Source organism: Mustela putorius, unplaced genomic scaffold, assembly GCF_011764305.1.
Source record: "Mustela putorius furo isolate JIRA1106 unplaced genomic scaffold, ASM1176430v1.1 tig00001063_pilon_pilon_pilon, whole genome shotgun sequence".
Lineage (NCBI taxonomy): Eukaryota > Metazoa > Chordata > Mammalia > Carnivora > Mustelidae > Mustela > Mustela putorius.
The window spans coordinates 3,859,952-3,885,875 of NW_025421556.1; the positions used below are offsets into that span (position 1 = coordinate 3,859,952).

A 25,924-nucleotide genomic window follows, 5' to 3' on the forward strand; every position below is an offset into this window, starting at 1 on the left:
TCTTGAAAGACCCTTTCTCCAGACACAGTTGCATTCTGAGGTATGGAGGTTTAGGACTTCAACATAGGAATTTTGAGGGGACACAATTCAGCCCATAACAGGGCCATTCATTGAATTCTTTGTAAACCAAAGTTTTGGGTCACCAATATGTTTAAGATGTAGAACAGCTGGTTTAAATGTTTTAAATAAATGTGTACTCTTCAAAATTTAGATGCTAGAAATAACTTTTATTTCTTCTTTTACCCGTTTTGATTGTAGAGATGGGGAAGGGACAATTAAAGACTGATGAAGATGAAAAAATAATAGTAACTAGTATTTATCAAGTCTTGTGTTATATCCTGGGCTCAGGTCTGAGCACTTGATTTTTTTTTTTTTTTTTTTTTGTCTTGGATCTTGACATGGTGGGCTCAGCAGTGAGTTAGAGCATTCTAGGGGTAGGTTGGATATTCTTTCCTTGTCTTTGGGAATCCAGATGTGGATCTTGCCTTTGTGTTCTGGGGCAGGAATCCAGGTTTGTATCTTAGCCAAGCAAAATGGAATTCTTTGCAAACCACTATTTAGTGAGCTATCTTTGAATTTTCTCTATGTACAAGCTTTTTGTTTGAACATAGAAAAGTTGAATTATCCATGTAGTATTTCTTTGGTGACTTTAAAAGTACTTAAAAGTGTCCTAGATCAAGAAAGTCCTATAAAGAATATTTTACACTGCATTCAAACCTACACTTTGTACATGCTCACTAAATAACTATGCATTAAATGAATAGATTTTAGTTAAAAGGGAGAAATATAGTCATAGTGGCAGTGCCCTTTTCAGAAGCTCGTTGTCAAAATCGTTGTATTGTCTTACCTGTCCTAGCAGATTTTAATATTTTTCTAGCCAATATAGTATATTTTAGATAGTAATTATAGACAAAAAGAACTAACCCATTGACCCCTTAATATTTTAGTCATCCCACATGTTTGAGGTTTGGAAAAAATAAAGAAGTCATTTAGCCTGGATGTATAGAAACTCCTACCTCTGTAAGATTTGAGAGATAAGAGGTTGTACTCTGAAGGGTCTCTTTGGCCAGTAGACAGCTAGGCATGATTTTGCCTCATCCGCTCATCATGTTGCTTTGATGCTCTGACAGGCAGGGCTATGCTTGGATGTATGGGTCTTGTTAAAAATGTTTCTTCATAGTAATGGGGCACCTGGGGGCTTAGCCAGTTAAGTGTCTGCCTTTGACTCAGGTCATGCTCCCAGGGTCCGGGGGTTCAAGCCCCACATCAGGCTTCCTGTTCTGCAGGGAGTCTGCTTCTCTCTCTGCCTGCCGCTTCCCCTGCTTGTGGTCTCTTCTCTCTCTCTCTGGCAAATAAATAAAATCTTATAAATTGATGTTTCTTTATAGTGAAATTGCAAATATCTTTAGATAAAATTTCCAGGCTATTTGAGAAAAGTCCAAGAACTAAGTCCTCAATATCTGCAATTTTCTTTTGAAAAAGACCTGACGTACATGTATACACTTGTGGTGTTTGATTAGTGTCAGTTTGTGCTTCCAAAAAATGGAATAATTTACAGCCTTTGGAAACTAATGCCCGTTCTTGGCAGAATTCTACTTCTCTGTATTCATAATAGGGCTCTTAATTACCTTACTACTTTGCTTCTGGCTTTTAGATACAGTTTATTCTTGTGATTTTCTTTTTCTTGATTTAACTTACTAAAATGGGTAGGAAATTTCAGATGTCATATGAAAAGATACAGTTTTCATCCCATATTATGAGTAGTACCAGCTTGTTAATTAATGCTGTTCAGATTTTTAAAATTAAAGCAAATTCCTTAAATTAGAGATAGATATAAGTAATTGAATTTGATACCATAATTATTAAGCATAAATAAATACTTTTTGTCCTCAGGTCATTTTCTCATTTTTTCCTCATTTCTATCTGAATTTTGCAGTTTTCAGAGTATTCTTGTCATCAGTGACTTTTTGAGTTTTGTGTCCGTTGAAATGGAATTTCACCACTTGAAACATTTCTGAAATTTTTAAATGTGTCTTCATATGAATGAAATATCTAAGGGCTTCCAAAGGTGATGCAATGGAATGTGACTCAGTTGAAAGCAGACATATGAATCAGACCTTTGTTGTATATTTGTGTCTTGATTTAGGTTGGTTGAAGACTTTTGATGACTACTTTAGAGAGATGACTCAGTATATTTTTAATAACATGGTCATCAAGCTGAAAGAAGACTCACGGAGAAAATTTATGTGGTCTGAGATTTCTTACCTTTCAAAGTGGTGGGATACTATAGATAAACCGAAGAAGGATGCTATTAAAAGGTTTGTTTTAAAACTGTTTTTTGTTTTTTGTTTTCTTTGTGTTTTTTTTTTTTGTTTTTGCAATTTGGTAATATTAAACATTAATTATACACTGAAGTGTTGAATTTTTAGAAGGTAAAAATTCCTAGCCTTATTATCTGAAACTTAAAATATTTCTTCACATCCTTTTTTCCTTGTTTCTGGTTCATCTCTGAAAAAGTGACTTGAAACTTTGCTATTGAAATCCTGTGTTCCACCTTTGTCCCCGAAATTGAATTACTAGGTCAAAGGGGCTCAATATTTTAAACGGCTTTTGAAGCTTATAATCAAAGTGACCCCTGGGAAGATTGTTTCAGAGTATTCTTCTGTCTTCCATATAGAATTGTACCAATGTCTCTGCCTAGTTGGCTTCCAATATAATTTTTTTTAAACTTTGACCAATTTGGTGGTTGAAATATTTTAATTTCAATTTTTGATTACTGATAATGTTGCATATTTTCTCATATACACAGGCTAAGTGTTTTGTGAATTGCTCCATAGTATACTTTTTCTTACCCATTTGTAAGTTTATATGCATGTACATCAACCCTTATTTTCCCTCAAGTTATTTTCTTACTTATTAGTGTTTGATATACAGACTTAAAAGTTCTTATGTAATTGAACATATTAATCTGTTTTCTTAATGCTTTACTTTCCCAATCTAAAGATCAAATGAACAGTCCTTTCCCCCCACCCAGTTTAATTTATCATTCAGTTTTTAAAATGCTGAAATTTATCTTTTTAATGTGGTATGATGGGAGATTCTGTTCCCCATGTCTCCCTCCCTTCTGTTCCCACGAGGTTAAGGATTATCATGGCATGAACTGCTTTCTTTTATTTATTTAATATCACATATATAGCACTTACTGTTTTAGTGGCTGTTCTGAGCACTTCACAAATGATAACTGATAATCCTCTCAGCAGTCTGTGAAGTAGGTACAATGACTGTCCTCGTTTCACAGATAAAGACACTGGTCGTCTGGGGTCACCCAGCTGGGATGCTCCTGGCTGGTGTGCCATCCGGGCAGCCTGTCCAGCCCCACAGGCCATTCTCTCCCATGCTGTGCTCTGCTGCTGCCCTAAGATGTAAATTGTCCATTTTTCCCCCTACTGACTTGAAGTGCTGGTCTTTATTGTATTTAAATATGCATTGATTTCTGGGTTTTCTGACCTTTTTCATGGACATTTCTGCTTGATTCTAATTGTTGGGGCTTTAAGATCTGTTTTATTAACAGGCAGTTTAAATCTCCCCTTGTCTTTCTTTACTGAAAAATTCCGTTAATGAATGACCTCTTAATTTTCCCAAGGAGCTTTAAAATTAATTTGTTAAACCCTTCCTACCGTATCAGAAAAGAAAAGGGTTTTGATGGAAGTTGACACAAACATTTAAAGATAATTTGGGGAGAATTGGTTTTCCATCATTATCCATCAGACCTTTTGTTTTTTTCTTCTTGACAGGGCACAACATTCATAATCTTTGCTAGTGACACACACACACACACACACACACACACATACACACACGAGATGGGAACATAATAAAGATGCTGGTAGAGTTTTACATATGTTAGGTGGTTAGAAATACGCAAATGCTACAATAAAAGACCTGAGATTTGCTTGTAGACCTGGGTGTCAAAAGGGGTACAGATTGTGAGTTAGTGCAAAGTAGTAGAAAGTGGGTTATCTGAAACTTGACACAAAGTTTTTTGGCATATGTGGATGGTCATGAACACAGGCGGTGAACTGAGGTAGCTGGTAGACCTTGGAGGCACATGTGTACGTGTGTGTGTGTGTGTGTGTGTGTGTGTGTGTGTCTGTCTTATGTGTCCCTTTGTGGCTGATTCAGCTGGGTGCAGTTTTCTGCCTTCTTTTATTTTTTCTCAGGGACAAAATTTTACTTAAGCAATACAAAATTTGCTCACTGATATAGTCATTCACTTTGGAGTAAATTTTTGTTTTTGAAGCAAGCATTTATAGCAGAAGTGACTGTACCTATTTTTGTCTCTGTTCCCCTGTTGACTTCCTTTTATTTTTAGGGATTTTATTATTTTTTAAATTCAGTACATAAGGATTCATGCCCGGTCTTTGCTTATTAGCTCATTCTGTCGTTCATTCTGCATCTGTTTCTTGAACATCTACAATGGGGCTCTAAGGTTTGGACCCTCTTGGGCTGAGTATTTCTTTTTTTGATCATAAATTTTAACTCTCACCATTAACAAATAACTATCTTTTCTCTTTTTAATAACTAAAATTACTATTACTACCACTCACTTGTAGTTTGTTGGGGTTTGCCTGATCTCTACTGTCCTTTTTACATTAAAGAGAATTCATTTAGAACAGCTGTTCAAATGGTTGAGCCCTGGAACCAGGCTACCTGGGTTCAAATTCTGACAACTCCCATCTACTGTGTGAACTTTGGGCAAATTACCTAATCTCTCTGTGCCTCGTTTTTTTTGTTTTTCTTTTTTTTGTTTGTGAAGTGGGGATAATATTGGGACATATTTTATTTGTTTTTTATGAGGATTGAATGAATACAAATCTTAGCCCAATGCCTGGTGTATTTGAAGTCCTTAATAAATATTAAAAGCTCTTGTTATTTCAACTTTTGTCACTTTGAGCCTTTTACTCTTGGACACTCAATATAGATTTTAGTTCCGAAGTCATCAGGAGAGTCTTCATATTTTATTTATTTTATTTTTTTAATGATTTTATTTATTTGACAGAGAGAGAGAGAGGGAGAGAGAGATCGTAAGTAGGCAGAGAGAGGGGGGGAAGCAGCTCCCTGCTGAACAGAGAGCCTGATATGAGGCTAGATCCCAGGACCCTGGGATCATGACCTGAGCCAAACACAGAGGCTTAACCCACTGTGTCTTCATCTTTTAATAAAAGAATTTAACTATAAAATATATGCTTTCTTTCTTAAAAAAGCTTTTTAATGTATTGCTTCAGTGAAGATAACCTTCCCCTCCACCTCCCCGCTCAGACATTTTTAGGATTTTTAAAATTTTATCCATAAAGTTCTAAATTTTGACCACGTATCTAGGTATAACTTGTTATTAAATTTTCCGTCTGTCAGTTCAAGCATATCTTCGGCTAATGTGTTCTGCTTTTACTATGTACTGTTTTTATTTTCTTTGGAGATTGAATTTTCTAGTTATTGAGTCTCTCCTTTGCACATGCATTTTTTATTTCTTTGTTATATTTACTGTGTTTGGGAGATTCTTCTTAAGGGCTCTTTTTCTCCCCCACCTCAGATTCAGTTTTCTGGGCTATGAAACATGTTCTTTTCAGCCTTTGAATGTGTGGTTTTAACTGTTTTTGTTTGCTTGTTTTTTAGCCCTCAGTTCTGCATTCTTTATGTAGCACCCTATAAGTCCAAATATTTTCCCCCTTTTTATTTATCCTTGAACAATAACAGATGGATATATACCTGGAATTTGTCCCAAAACAGAGAGTGAAACTGGCCTCAATTCCTTCCTGTTCTAACTAAATACTCTGTTTCCTTGTTATGGGTGTTAGTTAATATGGACTGGCCAGAGGCCGTTCCCCCGATTTCCTTTTGGGAAATGGTCTCTCAGCCATGTCAGATCCTCCATCTTCCTGCCTCAGGTCAGACAGGCCAGCTTTAGCCTGAGCTCAGCTAATCTGTATATTACTACCTAGCATTGTGAGTCATTAGTAAGCATCTGAGTGAAATGAGGGTGGACAGATGGAAGCAGGAGAGGCAGACGTAGAGGAAGGTTGTAGGTCATCCCTCACAGTCCTGGTACATTCACAAGACTCTTCCTGTCCTGGTCCCTGTGATTCCTGTAGCATAGCCTCTCATTTTCTTCCAGCCCTTCATTAAGCCTGGACTTGCCATCCTCTGTTCTGTGTGCCCAGCAGAGTCTCCCAGTGCCTTTTCTCTCCACAGTTGGCAGGTGTTGTTGGCAAACAAGAAAGCTAGCTGATGTATGTCCCTCAGTTCCTTTGTTGGAGTTGATCATGATCATCAGGACCCAGCAGCTGGAGAAGATGTCCCTGTCCTGAATAGGAGTGGCCGAGGGGAAGAGAGGAGCTGGGCTGTGGGAAGATGGAGAGATTTATGAAGTGTTTGCTCTCTGCTGGGTGAGGCTGCAGAGGCCAGGATTAGCTTTCTCCACTCAGTTCTTTGTTTTGTGACAAGTATGCCAAATAAGAGCTTTGGCCTGTCTGAAGGTCCTGCTTCACTAGAGTATAGGAAAGAGTCCAGCTACCTCTGTAGGAAACTGGGCTTGCTGCCTGCTGCTTTTTGTAAAGTGAGGCCATGCTTGATTCCTCCTAGCATGGCTGCGTTAGGGAGCTGCCTTCTGTGGCAGTAAGGACCTTGGGGTGGAGCAACTTCTCTGTAGGATGGGACTCGCCAAGAGCCCTCAGGTTGAAGTATGGAGATAGTGATTAGTGTCTCAAGATACAGCTTTGCTTCAGTGAAGTATCCATATGAAGTATGGAGATAGTGATTAGTGTCTCAAGATACAGATTTGCTTCAGTCCTTGGACCTCCAGATGAGGGGCTGTTGCCCAAATCTCTCCGAGTCCTTTCTTTTTGATGATCTGTGACTCCATGTTGATTGTTCTTGTAGGGCAATGGCAAGTCAGTACTTGAATAGTTTTAGTTTCATCTATGCAGTATCTGCCAGAAATGCCACCAATTTATGGCATGAGGATAGTTTCCTCCTCCTTAGTCTAGCTTGTTGCATGTCTCTCTCTTTCTACACTGTTAGCCATTTTACTTAGGTTGAGGTGTATGAAATTGCCAGTATTTCACCATTTTTGATGTACAAAATATCAATTTCGTGGGAGTTAACCTAAGATGAAGGATAGAAAATGGTAAGATGTTGGGAGTGGGAATGCAAATTAGAATGTAATGCTAATTCATTGTCTTAAACTTTTTTGACAGATGCTATTTTGGCAATAGGAAATATTCTGGAATATAGGCCTGATCTTGATGATACCATTTTGCTTGAAGAAAATACTGTTTTTGTTTGTTTGTTCTTTTTGGTTTTTTAAAGTTTTTATTTATTTGAGAGAGAGACAGAGACAACACAAGTGGAGGGAGGGGCAGAGGGAGAGGGACAAGCAGATCCCCCCTGCTGAGAGGAAACCTGACATGGGGCTCAATCCCAGGACCCCGAGATCATCTGAACCAAAGTCAGATAATTAACCAACTGAGCCACCAAGGTGCCCCGAAGAAAACATTGTTTTATGGCAACATTAGGGCAAATGAGTTTTGTTTCTGATCAAGTTTTGTCAAACTTTTCTCCCTTCTTGGTATAATCATTCACTTTTTTTCACTTATTACATTTATCTGTGGAACTAGGGTGATAGCATATTTTCCCCTACTTACTTAAACATTACATTCTTAGTATTTCTTGCCTAAATACATGTTTTGGAGAAAAATTAATAGATGTATAGGTGTGCTCTCAGGATTTAAAATTCTGAGCTTGTACTAAGTGGTGTTACTGATAGAATTTTTTTTTGACTGCTAGTATAATGCTTATGCAATGGCTTATTTTTTCCTTTTTGAAGATGAGTCTATGGATTATATGTCTGTACCTAAATTTGCAAGCTAGCTGTTGCAGAACAGAACCTGTTAATTCCAGCAGAGTTCCATGTAAGCTTTTATTGTCCCTGAAGAATACCAATTGATTGTGGGAACTTAACAGAAACATAACTCAAATGATCCCCATAATCTATTCTAGCAGTGACTTGTTTGATTCTCACCCCCTGTGGCAGCAGTATTCAGCTCTATACGCTTTTAAAAATGAGAACCTAGTTAACTAAAGGGAGATCCATGCAAACAACATCTAGCTTTTTTATTTTTACTTTTTGTGATTCAAAGTAATTTAATCAATTATAGTCATGGTGCCTACTTGTAACACATATCCAGTAGATTTAAAAGAAACTGCCTCCCATTAAATAATCAGCACATTTTCTGTCTATGCTTGTTTTATTTTTGAAAATGACTAGGATGTTAACATACTTTTTAGGCTTCATATTTGAATATTTTCTGGCTAAATGCAGTTAAATACTGCATGATGTTTATAATACATCAAAATGTGAATCCTTATTCAGAACCAAACAGCTGAAACATTAGCCTTAGCATTTCCTTGACTAGCGCCCAGCATATTACATGCTTATTTTTCCTCTCGACTCTGAGACACTGAGACAGGTTTTTAACAGTGCATGTGCTCTTGCTGTTGAGACTATGTTCAGTGAAGAAGCCCAATGAGTTGTTGGAATCTAGAACAGTTTATGTGTTCACCGAAGTCTTGACCAGCTTCCATGTGGACATTTTGGTATGAAATAAGGCTTCACATGTGTGTCGGGAGGAAAGGTATCAAAGTGAATGGTTATTGACATTACGGCTAATGAAAATATTTTATCTTCACCACATTGCTGGGTTTCATTGCTTTGCCAAGAATGCAAAGTCTTTTTTTTTTTTTAAGATTATTTATTTGAGAGAGACTGTATGCATGAGAGAGAGCACTAGCTGGGGGGCATAGGTAGGAGCAGGGAGGGAGGAGAAGCAGACTCCCCGCTGAGCAGGGAGCCCAATGCAGGAGTCAATCCCAGGACCCCAGGATCATGAACTGAACCGAAGGCAGACTCTTAACTAACTGAGCCACCCAGGCATCCCAAGAATGGAAAATTTTTCATCTTTATACCAATCCTTTCTATCTTTTTTCCTAGGTTTATATTTAAGTGAACCTTGTACTATTTTCTTAACTATCTGTTTGCTTATTGAAATCAGACAAATGTTTGAGATCACCTTCTTAAATAATACAAATCCAAACTTATTGATGTACATTTCAAGTATCACTATAAAAATGTACCTTTAAAGTTCTCATACAGGTTAATTTATTATACATTTTATACAGGTCAAATTTTACGGTATTTGACCGAAGGCTGCTGTAAAATTTGCAGAGCAATGAGAAGTTACAGTGTGTCTTGTGATGTTCAGAGTAAACTGAAGATTTGGATTGATTTTAGAGCCTAAAGATACATAGCATTTCATCAAAGGAATCAAAGCAATTCACCGGTGTCTAAAATAATTTGGGTTCTAAGTTGAAGCAGCCCCAATGAATATTTGAAAAAGTATAAGGTCCTCTCCCAGCTCCTCCATTCCCAGTTCAGTTCCTGGGAGGCAGCTTTTGTAACTTCTGCCTAGCCCTCAGTCATTTCAGCTGCCTGCTTCTGTTTACATTGTGGATTCTGGCAAAAGCCCTGAGGGACTTCTCTGATGTTCTGCCCACTGGATGTTTCCTTGGTCCCCCTAAAGGCTTTCTTTGCATCGTCAACCCTGACCACTCCACTGTCCTTGAAATTCTTTCCTCTTTTGTCTTCTGTGACCCAGAGCTCTTTCTCTCCTGTGTCTCTCCCTGCACTGCTGAGCATTCCTTTTTCATCCCCTCAATTTCCTCCTCTGCTCACTTCCTCCACATCCCTTTCTGGCCCGTGGGGTCATATCTTTTGCTTCTTCTCTTCATCCTGCAGGCACATCCACCCTGTTGTTGTAATTACGAGGTGTCTGGACTGTTTCCAGATCTAAAGCTCCAACCTCAACTTCTTTTTTCCCTGTTTAGTGGTAATAGTAACAGCGAACACTTCCTATGTGCTTAACGTATACCAGGCAAGGTGTAAGCTCTTAAGTGAATTTATTCAGTCCATCCTATAGCTTTCTTACGAGTTAAGATGAGAGTTAAGTTTCCTTATGAGGAAACTGAGGTAGGGGTGTAAAGGAACACCCCTAGGATCCTCCGGCTAATAAGTAGGACACGAGAGCCAGGCAGCCTTGACCCAGAACCAGTGTCGTTAAGCATTGTGTGTTCTGTCTTTCCATCTGCCCGTTCAGGCCACATCCCGTCAGTCCCCTAAGCCTTGTTAGTTACGCCTTTTTAAGTATTTCTGTGCTCTGAACCCCAGCTCCATCCTCATTACTCTTTGTTTCCTGCTGTTATGAAAACCTCCAGCTGGTCTTCCTGTTTCTAGCTCTGTCTGTGAAATGGAGGTGTCCTCCATTTCTCCAGCAGAGTTAGGATTCTAATATATCATTCTGTCCATGTCATTTCTTGGCTTTAAAATGCTTCATTGACGCTTCAGTGTCAAAAGGTACAGACCCATCTCTTTTGTCTGGCACACACTGGCTCTTGCTCTGATACCTCCCTCCTTGTCCACACTTAACCTCTGATCACTTCCTGCCTCCCATTCTACTCTTAGCCCTGCTGAGCCACAGGCGGTGTCCTCAAACTCATGCTATTTCTTGTTTAGGACTTTGGCCATGAGTTGAAGCTTAAGATTTTTTTTTTTTTTCCTTTTGTGCACTAGATAATCTCAGTCTTACTCATTTTTCAAGACTCAGCTGAAAGATGATCTGATTTCCAAAGACTTCCCTTATTTACTCCACATCATTTATTCAACAACATTTACTGTGCTAGGTTCCAGGGATATAGGAGGTGAGTAAGACAGGCCTGATTCCTGTCTTCAAGGCAGAACTGGGAAGACATGTAATTAAACCTAGTATCACAATAAAGTGTTTCCTTCTATGGAAGTAAGAAGGGTGTCTTCGAAGGCTTCCTAAAGCAGGTGGTATTCAGGCTGAAACCTGAAGGAGGTTTAGAATTATCCAACTAGGTAGGGGTAGAGAAGGAATTCCAGGTTATGAGAGGAGAATTGTGATTATGGGCCAGGGATTAGCAAGAGCTTGGCATGTTCAGACACCTGGAAAAAGTTTATGAGGCTGCAGCAGTGGAGGAATGTGTGTTTGCTCAGGCTGGTTAATGTCTGGTCATCAAGGAGATACAAATTAAAACTACTACAGGTTCTACCTCAGACCCTTTAGAATGTCTAAAATCACAGATCATGACAGCACCAAGAGTTGACAAGAATGTGCAGCAACTGGAACTCTCATGTTGCTAGTGGGAAAGAAAAATGGGACAGTTGCTTTTTGAAAAGCCCCCAGAGTTTTCCAAAGTAAAACATACATAATGAGACCTTAGGAGCCACCTGCTAGGAATTTACCTAAGAGAAATGAAAACATGCTCACAGAAAGACTTGTTTAAACCTTTTCATAGCAGAGTCTTTCATGGTAATTTCAAACTGGAAACAGTTCAAATGTCCATCCAGGAGATAATAGATGAACAAATGTAGCATATTCATGCAGTGGAATACTGACGAAGTCTAAGATTAGCTAAACTTATCTGTTATGGTAGAAATGAAGAAGTAAGAATGTCTTTCTTTTTTGGACCAATTGAAGCAGGAAATGATTAGAAGGGGGCATGAAGGAACTCTCTGAATTAATGGAAAAAGTTCTTATCTTTTTTTTGGTAGTGATTACGGGGATGTAAACACTTGTCAAAACTGATCAAACCAAACGTGTGTTGTGTGTTGTTATCTCAATTAAAAGTCATTTTAAAAATACAATACAACCAGGAACACAACGATAGTCTGTTTATTAACATGAAAAGGGATGCATTGGTATAGAAATAAGTAAAATAAGTTGGTTAAAAACTGTGCCTACCATAACCCCTTATGCATTTATAGCAAGATGGTAGATTTTTAAATTTTATTCTTTAATCTCGTATATTTTCTGATTCATTATGAATGAGCATTTTATTAATTTTGTTTTGGAAAATGAGAAAATGAGGTAATATTCATTATACAGTTAAATATTTAAAGACTATCCTCTTTTTTTTGTTTTCTTTTATTTCTTTAGTTTTTGTTTAAATTCCAGTTAGTTCACATACACTGTTATATTAGCTTCAGCTGTACAATGTACTGGTTCAACACTTACATGCAGTGCTCAGTGCTTATCACAAGTGTCCTCCTTAGGGGCGCCTGGGTGGCTCAGTGGGTTTAGGCCTCTGCTTTCAGCTTGGGTCATGGTCTCAGGTCCTGGGATCGAGCCTTGCATTGGGCTCTCTGCTCAGTGGGGAGCCTGCTTCCTTCTCTCTCTCTGCCTGCTTCTCTGCTTACTTGTGATCTCTGTCTGTCAAGTAAATAAATAAAATCTTCAAAAAAAATAAATAAAAATAAATTAAAAAAGAAGTGTCCTCCTTAATCCCCATCACTATTTTGCCCATCCCTCCACCAACACCCATCTGGTAGCCATAAGTTTATGCTCTATAGTTAAGTGTCTCTTTCTTGGTTTGTTCCTCTTTCTTTCCTCCATGATCATTTGTTTTTTTGTGTGTCTTAAATTCCACCTATGAGTGAGATCATGTGGTATTTGTCTTTCTCTGAGTTACTTCGCTTAGGATAATACACTCTGGCTCCATTTTCATCATTGCAGATGCACGATTTCATTCTTTTATATGGCTGGGTAATATTCCATTATTTATATGTGTATATATAAATATATATACATATACATATACGTGACACACACACACACATACTTATATAATATATGGCATCTTTAGCCATTCATCAGTCAATGGACATTTAGGGTCTTTACATAATTTGGCTATTGTTGATAATACTGCTGTAAACTTTGGGGTACAGGTATCCCTTCAAATAAGTATTTTTGTAACCTTTTGTTAGGATAGTTCTATTTTAACTTTTTGAAGATACTCCATACTCTTTTTCAGAATGGCTGCACCAGTTTGTATAAAGAATATCCTTCTATTAAAGCTTTATAGAAATGGGGGCATCTGTGTGGCTCAGGTAATTGTCTGCCTTTGGCTTGGGTCATGATCCCCTGGATCATGAGCCCTATGTCAGGCTTCCTGCCCATTGGGGAGTCTGCTTCTCCCTCTACCTCTGCTGCTACCCTCTGCTTGTGTTCTCTCTCTCTCTGTTAAATAAATAAAATCTTGAAGAAGAAGAAAAAACTTTACAGAAATGATTAATCAGAGGGTACCTGAGTGGCTCATTGGTTAAACGTCTGCCTTCAGCTCACGTCATGATCCCAGGGTACTGGCGTGGAGCCCTATGTCAGGCTCTCTGCTCAGAGGGGAATCTGATTCTCCCTCTCCCTCTGCCCCTTTCCCCTGCTCATGCTCTTTCCTGCTCTCTCTTTCTCTCTTTCTTGCTCTCTCTTTCACATAAATAAAATCTTAAAAAAAAACTGATTGAGTTATCTAATATGGGAATATTCTTAAATAACATTTTTATACTATAGCTATATTAGTTTTCAACGCTACGAGACATTAGTGTATAATATTTATTGTTTGGAAAAAATTTTTCGTTTAATTAATGTTTTAATGTAAGTCCAAGTATATAAAGATATAAAGGGGACACAGTGAAGGGTAAGAGATGAACCACTCCTGTCTCCTTGTCATCTGTTTCTTCCCACAGGACACAGTTGCTGTGAACTCTTCTCTTATAGATACACAGGAAAACATACATACATAGACCTGTGTGCAAATACATGTGTATTATGAAAATGATAGCATGCCATGTTCATTGTTCTTAGTTTTTTTTTAGTGAGTCTACTTTTTTATTATAAAAATACTCATAACATAAAACTTAGCGTCTTACTGATTTTATTTGTACCATTTGGTAACATTAAGTACATTCACGTTGCTGTGTAGTCATAACTGTCATCTGTCTCCAGAACTTTTTCATGATCTCAAACCGTGACTGTACCTGTTAAACAATAACTTGCCATTCACTTTCACTGCCCCTGGCATCTACCATTCTTTCTGTTTCTGTAAGTTGAACTACTCTAAGTACCTCATGTAAATGGAATCATTCAGTATGTGTCTTACTGTGTCTGGCTTTGATTTGACTTAGCATAAAGTCTTCAGGGTTTATCCATGTTAAAGATGAATCCATGTGTCAGAATTCCCTTTTTAAGGCTGAATAATGATACTTTATTGCATGAATATACCACATTTTACTTATCCATTCATCCATCATTGGTCATTTGGGTTGTTTCTACCTTTTGGCTATTGTGAATAATATTGCTGTGAACATGGGTGTTCATGTATCTGTTCAAGTCCCTGCTTTTAATTCTTTTGTGTATATACCCAGAAGTGGAATTGCTGGATCATGTAGTAATTCTATGTTTGAATTTTTGCAGAACCCCCATGTTTTCCACAGCAACTGTACCACTTTACATTGCCATCCACAGTGTGCAAGGTTTCCAATAGCTTCACATCCTCAACACCTATTTGCTGTTTTTTTTTTTAGTATAATTTCCATCCTAATGGGTATTGTACCATGCTTTTTAATCTTAGTGTATCTTGGAGAACCTTTCAGGAAAGAAGAGCCCTTCTTTTTAAAGACAGTATAAAAAGCTTTTTTTTTGACTGTTCCCAGTGGGTGACCATGTAGTTTTATTTCTGATCTTTTGTGAATGCATGGAATGTGTCTTTATATTTAGTGTGTATAATGCTTCTGTTTATTTTTATACTTTATTTTCTGACTTAATTTGAATGAACATGTATAAAAGTGCATATGTATTTTACAATTTGATAGTTACTGCCAGCAATATGTACCAATACCAATTTCCATACACCTTTGACCTCATAGTATATTACACAACTTTTTGATCTTTCCAATATAGTTAAGTGCAATTGACATCTCTTTGAAGTTTTAATTTTCATTTCCTTATGAGTAAGACTAAATATCTTTTCATTTTTGGGAGGCAGTCATTTCTTAAATATATGCTGCATATTCTTTGTTCACTTGTCTTTTGAGTTATTGGTACCCTTTTCTAATAGGAGCCCTGGAGTGCTAAATGGTGTGCAAACTAGGTGTGACTCTCGCCCTCACGGGGCTTACAGTCCATGGAGGGAGAAAGACTGTAAACATACAATGTGTAATTAAATTTTGTGATAAATGCTATGAGAGAAAGATTTTGGGTTATATGAAAGATAACAATTTAGGTGGCTGGGCTTTGGATGAGATGTGGTGGCTAGGAAAGGCTCCCGATGGATCCCTAAGAGCCAGTGAGGCAAGCGTTGGGGTGGGAGGGAAATATGCCAGGCAGAGAGGACAGCGAAATGAAGGGAGTATGGCTGGAATGAAGTAAGGAAGGAATGATAAGAGAGAACACATTTGCCATCTGTCCCTCATGTTCTAAATCTTCATACATAAATTTTTTAAAGATTTCATTTATTTATTTTAGAGAGAGAGAGAACGTGTGAGCAGGGGGAGGGACATACGGAGGGGGAGAGAGAGAATCTCTAGCAGATTCCACAGTGAGCCCAGAGCCTGACATGGGTCTCCATCTCAATAGCCTGACATGGGTCTCGATCTCATGACCCTGAGAGCATGACCTGAGCTGAAACCAAGAGTCAGATGCTCAGCCAACTGTGCCACCCAGGCGCCCCCTTGTGTACTATATCTTCTAAGACAGGTGTCAACAATATTCAGAAATACATGATGGATTTCCCCAATTAGTATTATATGAGAAGTCTTAAAGCGGATTTTATTGTTGTTCTCCTATATTAGTTCCCAAGAAAGGCATATGAATAGGCACATGATAAGCAAATGTTTTTAGGCTATTAATTGATTCGTTGGGAACCTCCATCTTTTTGAATTTTCCACTTAGCTAAATTTTTATTTAAGAATGAATCCCTGTACATCATCTTGTTTTATTTCATATTTCCCCAGATGTATGATTACAAATTCAACTCATTTTCTCATGTGAAATTAATTTGTGATTCTTTGAAGCTTGCTAAATGATGCATTTTTTACTACTGAGTTATCTGTAACAATTTCGCCATTAGGGAAAAAAGCTCTTTGAGTCTGTCTTTCTATGTGTGACCAAGTTCCAAATGTGTGATAAGTCTACATAGGGGAAAAAGTGACACTCACAGAAAATGATTTGCAGTTCCATGTGCTCGGCAAGTACATTCATAAGTGTAAAATCTGCATCTTAGGCAAATCGAGCTGTGACAGATATGCTCAGCCTAATTTTGATCAGTTATTTTGTTAAGCTTTTTATACCAAATTCCTCGGCAGTGAAATAGTAGAAACAGAAATGTGCCATGCTGTTACCAGTAGTTACAAGTCAACCATTTAAAAACGTGAAACAGGAGTGTTGTTAATTTTGAAAATTCGTGACTGGTTTCCTATTTTCTGTATGTATATATTCTTTTCTTTCCCTCCGTTTCCTTGCTTTTTCACTTCTGCTTCTAGATCTCATGTTTGTTCGGTAATATGAAGGAAAATGTACACGCAAAAAATTTGCCAGAAGCCAGTCTCTTTGGCAGAAACCAAGCAACACATTCTATGGAGTGGGCATGTCTTTTCTGATTTTGTATTCCTCTGGGCCAGAGAAAGAGCTCAGTTGTTTCTTGTTGAGCACTGAGTGCATGGAAATTGGAAGCACCTGTATTTGTTCTAAGTGACTTTTTCCATAGCTATAGGTACTTCCCATTGCTTGATTAAAAAAAATTAAAGTCTCAAATATAGAGTTGCAGTCTCTCTTAATTTTATTTTCATCATGTTGCTAACAGTGGCAATTTTAAATAATTGTACTTTTTTGTAGACTACCATAGCTTTTCTGTTATTACTTAGAAATATTTTTCTAAGTCTTTCCTGAGGTGGTGTTTCTCTAGACTGGCAGTCCTACTTTTTGTACAGTTGCTGTGTTTCTCAATCATCTGGTTAATGTTTTACTCGTAGTTCTTTAGACCTTTTTGTTTTTCTGTCATTCATGAATACTTGCACAGAATACAGGCTTCTACGTGGGAATTCTGTAACTTTCTCTCTTCTGCAGTTGCTGTGTATGGGTTTTTTTGTTGGGTTTTGGTTTTGGTGAGCATTTTTGCCTAACCCAGTGAATATTTCATATCTGACCAACCATGCTGCTTCTAAGAATCTTCCAGTTTATCATCTGGTTTTTACCATTCTTTTGTATAGACTAGGAAAACCAGACAGTCCAGTGGAATAGGAGCACTTACCAACCTGATGGTTTGGCCAGATGTCTCAGTCACTGTTACATTGCTTCGTATTTCATTTCATGATGTTGTCGTCGTCGTCTTCTTCTTCTTCTTCTTCTTTTTTCCCCTTTTGGTTTTTCTTCTGCTTGATTAGAGACACTGTCCTAAGAAAAGCTAAAACCTGTGTCTTTTCTGGCCTGCGACTGTGACATCATTCATGCTTGTTGTGACCTGTTCATGCAGTTTTCCTTAAAAAATGTATCCTTATTAAAGCTGATTTTCTATTGGAGATGCTCTTTCAAAGTATCAGTCTTTTGGCTCGCATGACATAATAACTTGGCTTTCTTATGAGTTTGCTTTAAATCCCTCTGATTGAAGCTTTTGTAAATAAAACTGTATCCTGTTCTTTTCCACTAACATAATTTGCTACTTTAATAGTATAAAATACTTTAAAAATTTATTTCTCTGCTTTATATTCTGACCCACCGATACGTCTTTTTCTGGGTAAGTCACAGTTACATGGTAGCTTTTTAACTATAAAAGTTCCTTTTTCCAAGGGGGAGTATAGGTTGCACCTCATTACTGTTTTCTAGAATGTTCCAGGCTATTTTCTCAGATTTATTCTTTTTATCTTTAACATTTCTTATTGCCTCTATTTCCTTTTATGTTTTCTTCTGCTTTGTCCTCGACTCTGCTTTTGATTGTTTTCTCCTTAAGCCCTAGCTTTTCTGTTTCCTCTGTATTTTAGTCCCCTCAAGCTTAATTTTCACTTCGGCCTCTTTTCCTGAACTTTTCTTCTTCAGTTAGCTCCTTTGGGATGTCTCACCATCCTATCAAACAGCTTATCCAAATTTATATTTATGACCACAAAGTGACCTTCATTCTCACCTCCCCTGTTGTGTGTCACACTGTGGTGCTGTTAGACACCAGGAATTAACACCCAAACCATATGTGCTTTAGTCCATTCTTTTATTGCCTGTCGTTGCCCAATTCCCATTGATGATTTTTCATGAGACACATCTTCTCTCTCCCTCCTTTTCCATATTTCCTACCACTTTAATTTTTTTTTTTTTTTTCTTAAGATTTTATTTATTTTTGTGTGTGTGAGAGAGAGAGAGAGAGAGCAAGCAAGAGTGGGGAGAGAGGGGCAGAGAGAGAAGCAGGCTTCCCCGTGATCAGGGAACCTGATTTGGGATTCAGTTCCAGGACCCCAAGATCCTGACCAGAGCCAAAGGCAGATCCTTAACCAGTTGACTGAGCCACCCAAGCACCCCACCACTTTCATATTCTGGGTCATACCACCTCACACCTAGATCATTCACACTCCTTTACACCTGGCCGCTTGCTGTCCAATTTATTTTGCATGTGTGAGATTCATGTAATCCCAAACTGCCTATAGATACTGACTTTGAGCCGAGAGTCTTGTTCAGTCATTCCTCATTTATCTCACAACTATCAGAGTGCCCCTGACAGTCCACATACAATTCTCAGTGCTGGGTGTGGGTGAGTGAGCGAAACAGCAGGTGCTAGTCCGTGCTCTCTGGGAGCTTACATTATGCTCTCTTGGTGGCTGGGGTGGGGGGCAGGGCATGGAAACTAACAAGGTAATTCTGGTTGGTGATAAATGCTATTGTGTGAGATAAATGCTATTGCATGGTGGTATGGTGGGAGGATTGATTTAAGTTAGGTGCACGGGGAGACTTCTCTGGGTAGGTTTTATTTGAGCTGAGACATGAGGATACCTGGCACCAGTCAGTTTGGGAAAAATCGGAGAGAAGAGAGTAAGTAGGTAAAAATATTCTGGAAAAACATTTTAATGCGTGGGAGGCTTGTCATGCCTTCCAAAATTAAGTGACAAGTTGATCTTTAAGATAACCATTGTGTTTGAATAAGAAGTCAGTACCGATTACAGTCATCTATGGCATAATGGGGAGGGGAGAAAGTCTAGGTATACAAATGGACCTGGGGAAACTAGTTGCTGTATATATAGTAGGTGTGATTCTTTTCTCAACTGTTTTTTGGAGCCCATTCATGCCGTGGGACAGGGATCATGTAGCAAAATAAAACTGAAATGAAAAATTCCATCATTGGCGCGATTTTTTTTATTTTAATTTTTTGATTTCTTAATCTGTAATTTCTATTTTCTGTTTAGAAGCAGCAAGGACTTTGTTTTGACCAATTTATTTCTGAATTTTTTCTGAAAGATCTATTTGCTGGAATGCTAAGATAAGAAGCCAGGTTTCTATATTTGATGGCCAGAGTTTAAATCCCAAATTGGTCCTGACATCTCAGGCTTCTAGGTACTGGCCATAAGACATAAGTGCTGGGTCTGGGCCGAGGCCTCCACAGTGCGGCTAAATCTGGCAATCACCAGAAAGATGTGAGGGAGAATTGACTGGAAGTAGTTTGGCTGTAAGAATAGGACAAAATAACCTTGGATTTAGTTGTGTTCTTAAAGAAATGAATTTTTTTTTGAGATTTCCAGCATGCATATCAGAAGTTCTTGATTTGGGCCTATGAGAATCTAAGGTTTGGCTGGACATTTGGGTTTTTGTAGACACTGTAATGACGTTAGCCATCATAATTCCATGTAAAATTATGTTAGTTGGTGATTCCCATGGCAATACAGATTAAATTAACATTTAAAAATTTTATACAAGGCATTATTCATTTTTAAAGTTAGTGTCCATTACCCACTGTCATGGATTATATGATTATGCATATATTTGAATAAATGAGATGTCGTATTAATGTAGTGGATTCTGTTATAGGTTTCAGAGGAAAATGTTTATCTTTTATGCTTCTGGGCTACTTTGACTAAATGTGGCTTGGTACTTGGCTGTTGGGGGTAGGTATCCAGTGATGTGTACCCTTATTAGAGCTGCTTTTTTATCTGAAATTCTACACTATTTTTCAAACCATCTTACTGCAAACTGACAAATCTATGGCATTGAAGGTGTTTGCTTAAATTCTCAACTTCTATACTTCCTTGGACACTCTCTTCACATTTTTAATAGTCTATGATTTTGTTTTTTTGGAGGAAAGGATCTTCTTGTAACAATTCAGTTGTTCTAGGGTTTGAAATCTAGTTACCTTGATAGTATTATGGCAAAGGAGTACCCAATGGACAAGAAATGGTAATGTTAGAGTTTTTCAATCAATAATGTAAAATAAACTATATAGACGCATATTTTTTTTAAAAGATTTTATTTATTTGACAGACAGAGATCACAAGTAGGCAGAAGGCAGGCACAGAGGGAGGGAAGCAGGCTCCCTGCTGAGCAGAGAGCCTGATGCAGGGCTCAATCCCAGGACCCTGGGACCATGACCTGAGCCGAAAACAGAGGCTTTAACCCACTGAGCCACCCAGGCACCCCTGTATAGACACATTTTAACTGAATCTGGAGCAAAGTGCTTTATAATGTTTTCTGTATTCCCAGAGGCATGTTATCTACTGGCTTTACCTTTATTATTATTACTTTTGTGTAGTTTTCATGATTAACTCACCATTGTCAGAAGGACTAAAATAAATATTGGTTTTTCAATATAGGTATATTGAAACAAATATCATGCTTAAAATGACAGCCCTCCAATAAACATTCAGCATATACTGCAAGGAAAGCACTTTGCTAGGTGCTTTGTAAGATTCAGAAATAAATCAAATGTGTCTCCTAATCTCAGGATCTTTAGAGTTGTCTGGGAGATCAACCTTATGAAAAGGAATTTCCAAAGTCACCTGCAGTGGCTTTGCTTAGGAAAGGATGGGGGGAGGGGTCACTGCACACACTTTCCTACAGATGTTTTATCACTAGGGCCCCAAAGTTGAAATTTATTCCCTGGTTTAAAAAAATTTTTTTAGTAACTCATGTAAATACTGGTTATACTTGCTTGATGGCTGTCCCTAATGTTTGCACTATTTTGAATCTTTTATTTAAACTTTTCTTATATATGTTACTATTAACTATATTATTTTCTCTCTAGTTTGCTACAGAATGGTCAATTTGAAATTGTGACAGGTGGCTGGGTTATGCCTGATGAAGCTGCTGCACATTATTTTGCCTTAATTGACCAACTAATTGAAGGACATCAGTGGCTGGAAAAAAATCTAGGTATGTATTGATGTCTTTCTCCTTCATTTGGACTACTTTGGGTAATTAATTTGGGGGAACGTGAGATTGAGGCTCTGTTTTATTTTTTTTAAAAATCAATTTTCCCTCTATTTTTTATCCTTCATTAATTTATGATGTCTCTTCAAATATAAGCTAACTTATGTAAATATAATATGGTCACTTTCTGGGTCATCTACTTTGTAATCTATTATTTTATGTACTCTTCTTATTAATTTTAGAATAATTTTTTTCTAATGGTATCCCATTGGGATTTTAATTTTATATTAAAACTATTGGTTAGAAGAGGCAAAACCTAATTTACTTGCCTAAGAAAAAGAAGAACTAAAGAAAGTTATTAGTTTTGTCATTGAGAATTCCAGAGGTATGGTAGGTTCAGGTAAGGTTGGATCCAGGGGACTCAAATTATGTTGTGTGGACACTGTCTCTTTTGGCTCTATCTGCTTATTTGCTTATTTATTTGTGAGAGGGAGGGTCGGGGAGGAGCAGAGGGAGAAGGAAAGAGAGAACCTGAAGCAGTCTCCATGCCCAGCACAGAGCCCTACATGGGTCTTGATCTCACTACCCTGAGATCATAACCTGAGCAGAAATCAAGAATCGGACACTCACCCGACTGAGCCACCTGGGCACTGCTTGGCTCTGCTTATTCTGCATGGCTTTAGTCTTCTCCTGGTTCTCTTCACATGCTAAGATGGCCATAGGCAACTAGGATTCTCATCTTCCCAGTCTAATCAGTAGAAGTTTTTCTTAATACCTTATCTAATTGCCTCACTTCGAATTAAGTGTATAATTCTGAGCCAGTTTCTGTGGCCAGAAGTATAGGAGCTGAAAACATCAAGGCCTAGTCAATTTATAGGAAATGGTCATGGGGGAGAGGGGTTTGTGGAATGCACGGTCAGCTCCACTGGAACCATGTGAATAGGTCCTCCCTGAGAAAGGAGGATCTTGTTACCCCAAGATGTGGGGAAGGGGCTACTGCACTGATAAAAATCAGGTGTTTGCTACAACTTGTAAGAACATGGGGTTCATTTAAATCTTTGCAATGTCTAATATTTGCATCTTGCAGTATGTAATTCTTTTCAAATATTTCATATCTTAGTATAGTTTTATAGCATTTAGGAAATCCAAGTCCCCAGACAACAGCCAAGCGCAAAGCTTCCAAGCAAGACCTTTCTAAAGATAGTACTTTCAGACCTCCTGTGTTATCTCTTTTCTGTACAGATATGATACCTGCAACTTATTCTGATAATAACAACAATCATACCAACGATATGGCAAAAGAAAAAAATAAAGCAAATATATTAATAGTAAATCTGGTAGAGGAGTTTATGGGAGTTCTTCATATTATTCTTACACCTTTTCTTTTAAGTTGAATTATTCCAACATATAAGGAATGAGTAGGGGTGGCAGTGAGTTAATCTCTAAAAAAAAATGGAAATGCCAAGAAATTAGTTCAATAAAAAACATGTATACTTACCACACTGATACTATGGAATTTGTTCACTATGTTTAAACTGTATAAAAACAATGTAGTTTATGCTAATCACAGATGCTACTGTGATTGTGTATTGAGTTCGTTTCCTTCTGGAAGTCCAGAATCTTAGTATGTACTGCTAGCCTGAGGGTGTCTCCATGACCAGCCCCTAGTAAATACCCTGAACATGGAGTCTCTCGGGGCCTTCCTTGGTTGACAGCATTTCACTCTTGTCAGTTGTTTCGATTTTTGTCAAAACATGGAGGAATTGAACCCATCCCCTGTGACTCCATAGGGAAGGACTCTTAGAAGCTTGTGCTTGGTTTCCCAGGGACACTGTGCCCGCCTGCGCCCCGCCCCCGTGCCTTTTCCCTTTGTGAATTTTTGCATTGTATCCTTTCACTATAATAAATCACAGCTGTGAGCAGGACTGTATACTGAGTCTTAATAGGTCACTAGATGGGGGAGGCAGACTTAGGGACCCCCTACACAGTGCCACTTTTCTTAAATACTTAGCTATTTTCTAAACCACGAATGTTTTCTTTATAAACCTCAGTTTGGGGGATTTTTTTTTTTCCTTTACGTTTAGCTTTTATTGACATATAGTTAAATGCAGTGTAACATGTAAATCTTAACTATGGAGTTCAAGTTTTGGGGAAAATATACCCAATGAGCCACTTTTTCATCACCCCAGAAAGTTCCCTCATCCTCCTCAAGTCTCCTGCAGCCAGCTGCTCCCTGATTTCTATCACTGTAGATTATTTTTGCTTATTTCAGAACTTCATATATGTGAACTCTTGGGACCTGGCGGCCTTTGCTCAGCATAAATTTTCTTCTTACAATTGTATTGTCTCCTGTATCATAAAATGTACGCACTTAAAGTGTACAGTTCAGTAGTTTTGAGTATGTTCATAGAGTTGTGCAACCATTACCACCACCTATTTTTAGAACATTTTCAACATTCCCCCAAAAGAAATCTCTTAACCATTAATAGTCACACTTCTAATTGCCTGCAACCTTTCCTGCCCTAAGCCCATGCCACGACTGCTTTTTTTTTTTTTTTAAAGATGTGTTCATTTATTTTAGAGACTGGGGAGTGTGGGGGGCAGGGAGGAAGAGCAGAGGGAGACAGAGAATCCAAGAGTCCGTACTGACTGCAGAGCTCAACAGGGCCTGAGCCAAAATCAAGTTTGACCCTTAATGGACTGAGCCATCCAGGAGCCCTCTCATCTGCTTTTTGTATGTATGGATTTGACTTTTCTGGACATTGCAGATACACAGAATCCTATAGTAAGGCCTTTGTAACGGACTTCTTTTACTTGGCATGATGTTTTCAAGTTCATTCATATTGTAGCATGCGTCAGTGCTCCATTCATTTTTATAGCTGAATAATATTATTTTATTTGGAAAGACCACATTTGTTTCTCCTTTTTTCACTTGATGGACATTTAGAGTGTTCCCTTTTTGGCTACTGTGCATATGCTTGCTATACACACTTCTGTAAGTTTTTTGTTTTTGTTCTTTCTTTTTTTTTTTTTTACCTAACAAATCCTTTTTTTTTAAAAAGTTTAAATTCAGTTTAATTAACATACAGAAGATTAATAGTTTCAGGGGTAGAATTTAGTGATTCATGAGTTGCATATAACACTAAGTGCTCATCATTTCATCACCCAGTTCCTTAATGCCCATCACCCAGTTACCCCATCTCCACCTCCCACAGTTATGTACATTTTTGTGAGGACGTAGGTTTACATTTCTTTTGGGTGTATACCTAGCTAGGAATGGGATTGCTGGGCCATATGGTAGCTCTGTGCTTAGCATTTCAAGGGGGCCTAGTTGTTTTCCAAAATGGCTGTACCATTCTACATCCCCTCCAGTGACGTATGAAGTTTCTAATTTCTTCACGTGTGCAACAACATTTGTAACTGTCTTTTTCATTTTCACTATGCTACTGTGTATGAAATGGTCCCTCATGATGGCTTTGATCTGCATTTTCCTGAAGACTAATGATATTAAGCATTATTCTTGTGTGTATTGGCTGTTTGCATATCTTCTTTGGAGAAATGCCTGTGCAAATTATTTGCCTATTTTTATAATTGGATTCTTTGTCCTTTTATTGTTGACTTATAAGGGTTCTTTATATATTCTTGATACAGGTTTCTTGTCAGACAAGGATTTGCAAATTATTTTTTTCCATTCTGTAGGTTGTTTTTCAGTTTCATGAAGGTGTCCTCTGATGCATATGTTTTGATTTTCATGAAGTCCAGTTTAGTTTTTCTTTCATCACTTGTTTTTATGATGTCACAGCCAAGAAACAGTTATCTCACTTAAGGTCATAAGAATTTACTCTGTGGTTTATACCTAGGAATTTTATGGTTTTAGCTCTTACATTTAGATGATGAACACATTTGAGACTATGAATTACCTTTTTTGTAGCTTTGGCTGCATTTTATAAATTCATGCTCTGTTTTGTTTTCTAAGCAGCTTAGAACAACATGTTATTTTGGATGCTTTATTTTTATATTTGGTCATGGAATCTTTTTAAAATTATTCAGTTTTTTGTTAATTTCTGCTTTTGTGAACTCTATTATGCAAATATCATTATAAATTTTTTAAAGTTTGAATTATTAAGGTTGTCTTTGGGCCCACATATCCATTTTTTTAACTATTACCTGACTTCTGTTATGCTTTCATAGTAAATGTACTTGGAATAATCCAGTTGTGCCAATTATATTATTCAGATAACTCATGTTGTAATTTTTAAGTCTATTAGGTTTGACAAAAATCAAGTGGTATATTTATTCTTTTTAATGACTATTTCTTATCATTTTTCCTAACAATTTTTAGTTTTACATATTTTGATAATCTTAATCTTGCTCAATGGCACAAAATTTTTTTCATGGCCTTTCCTGGTATTGGCAGACATGCTCATTATAAAACTTTGGCCTTTTTTTTTTTTTTTTTTAATGCTGCGCTTTTCCCTAAATTTGCCCCATGCCCCCTTTTGAAACAATACTTGCCATACCAAGGAAAACCCTAGCAGGGTACCTTTCTAGGTCTCATCTCATTTCATGTCAGAGTTTTAAAAAATACGGTTTACATTTTTTCTTTTCTCTATTGTTGCCTCCCAGGG

The 25,924-nt window shown here is 37.7% G+C and overlaps 1 protein-coding gene across 1 annotated transcript in view; it reads left to right on the forward strand.

The window, feature by feature from the left end:
• The window catches only part of MAN2A1 (mannosidase alpha class 2A member 1), a 168,157-nt gene that overhangs the window by 38,735 nt on the left and 103,498 nt on the right, over positions 1–25,924 (forward strand). Inside the window, 2 exon segments of the mRNA XM_045087157.1 lie at positions 2,147–2,318; positions 21,172–21,299. Coding sequence (XP_044943092.1) covers positions 2,147–2,318; positions 21,172–21,299 — 300 coding nt within the window.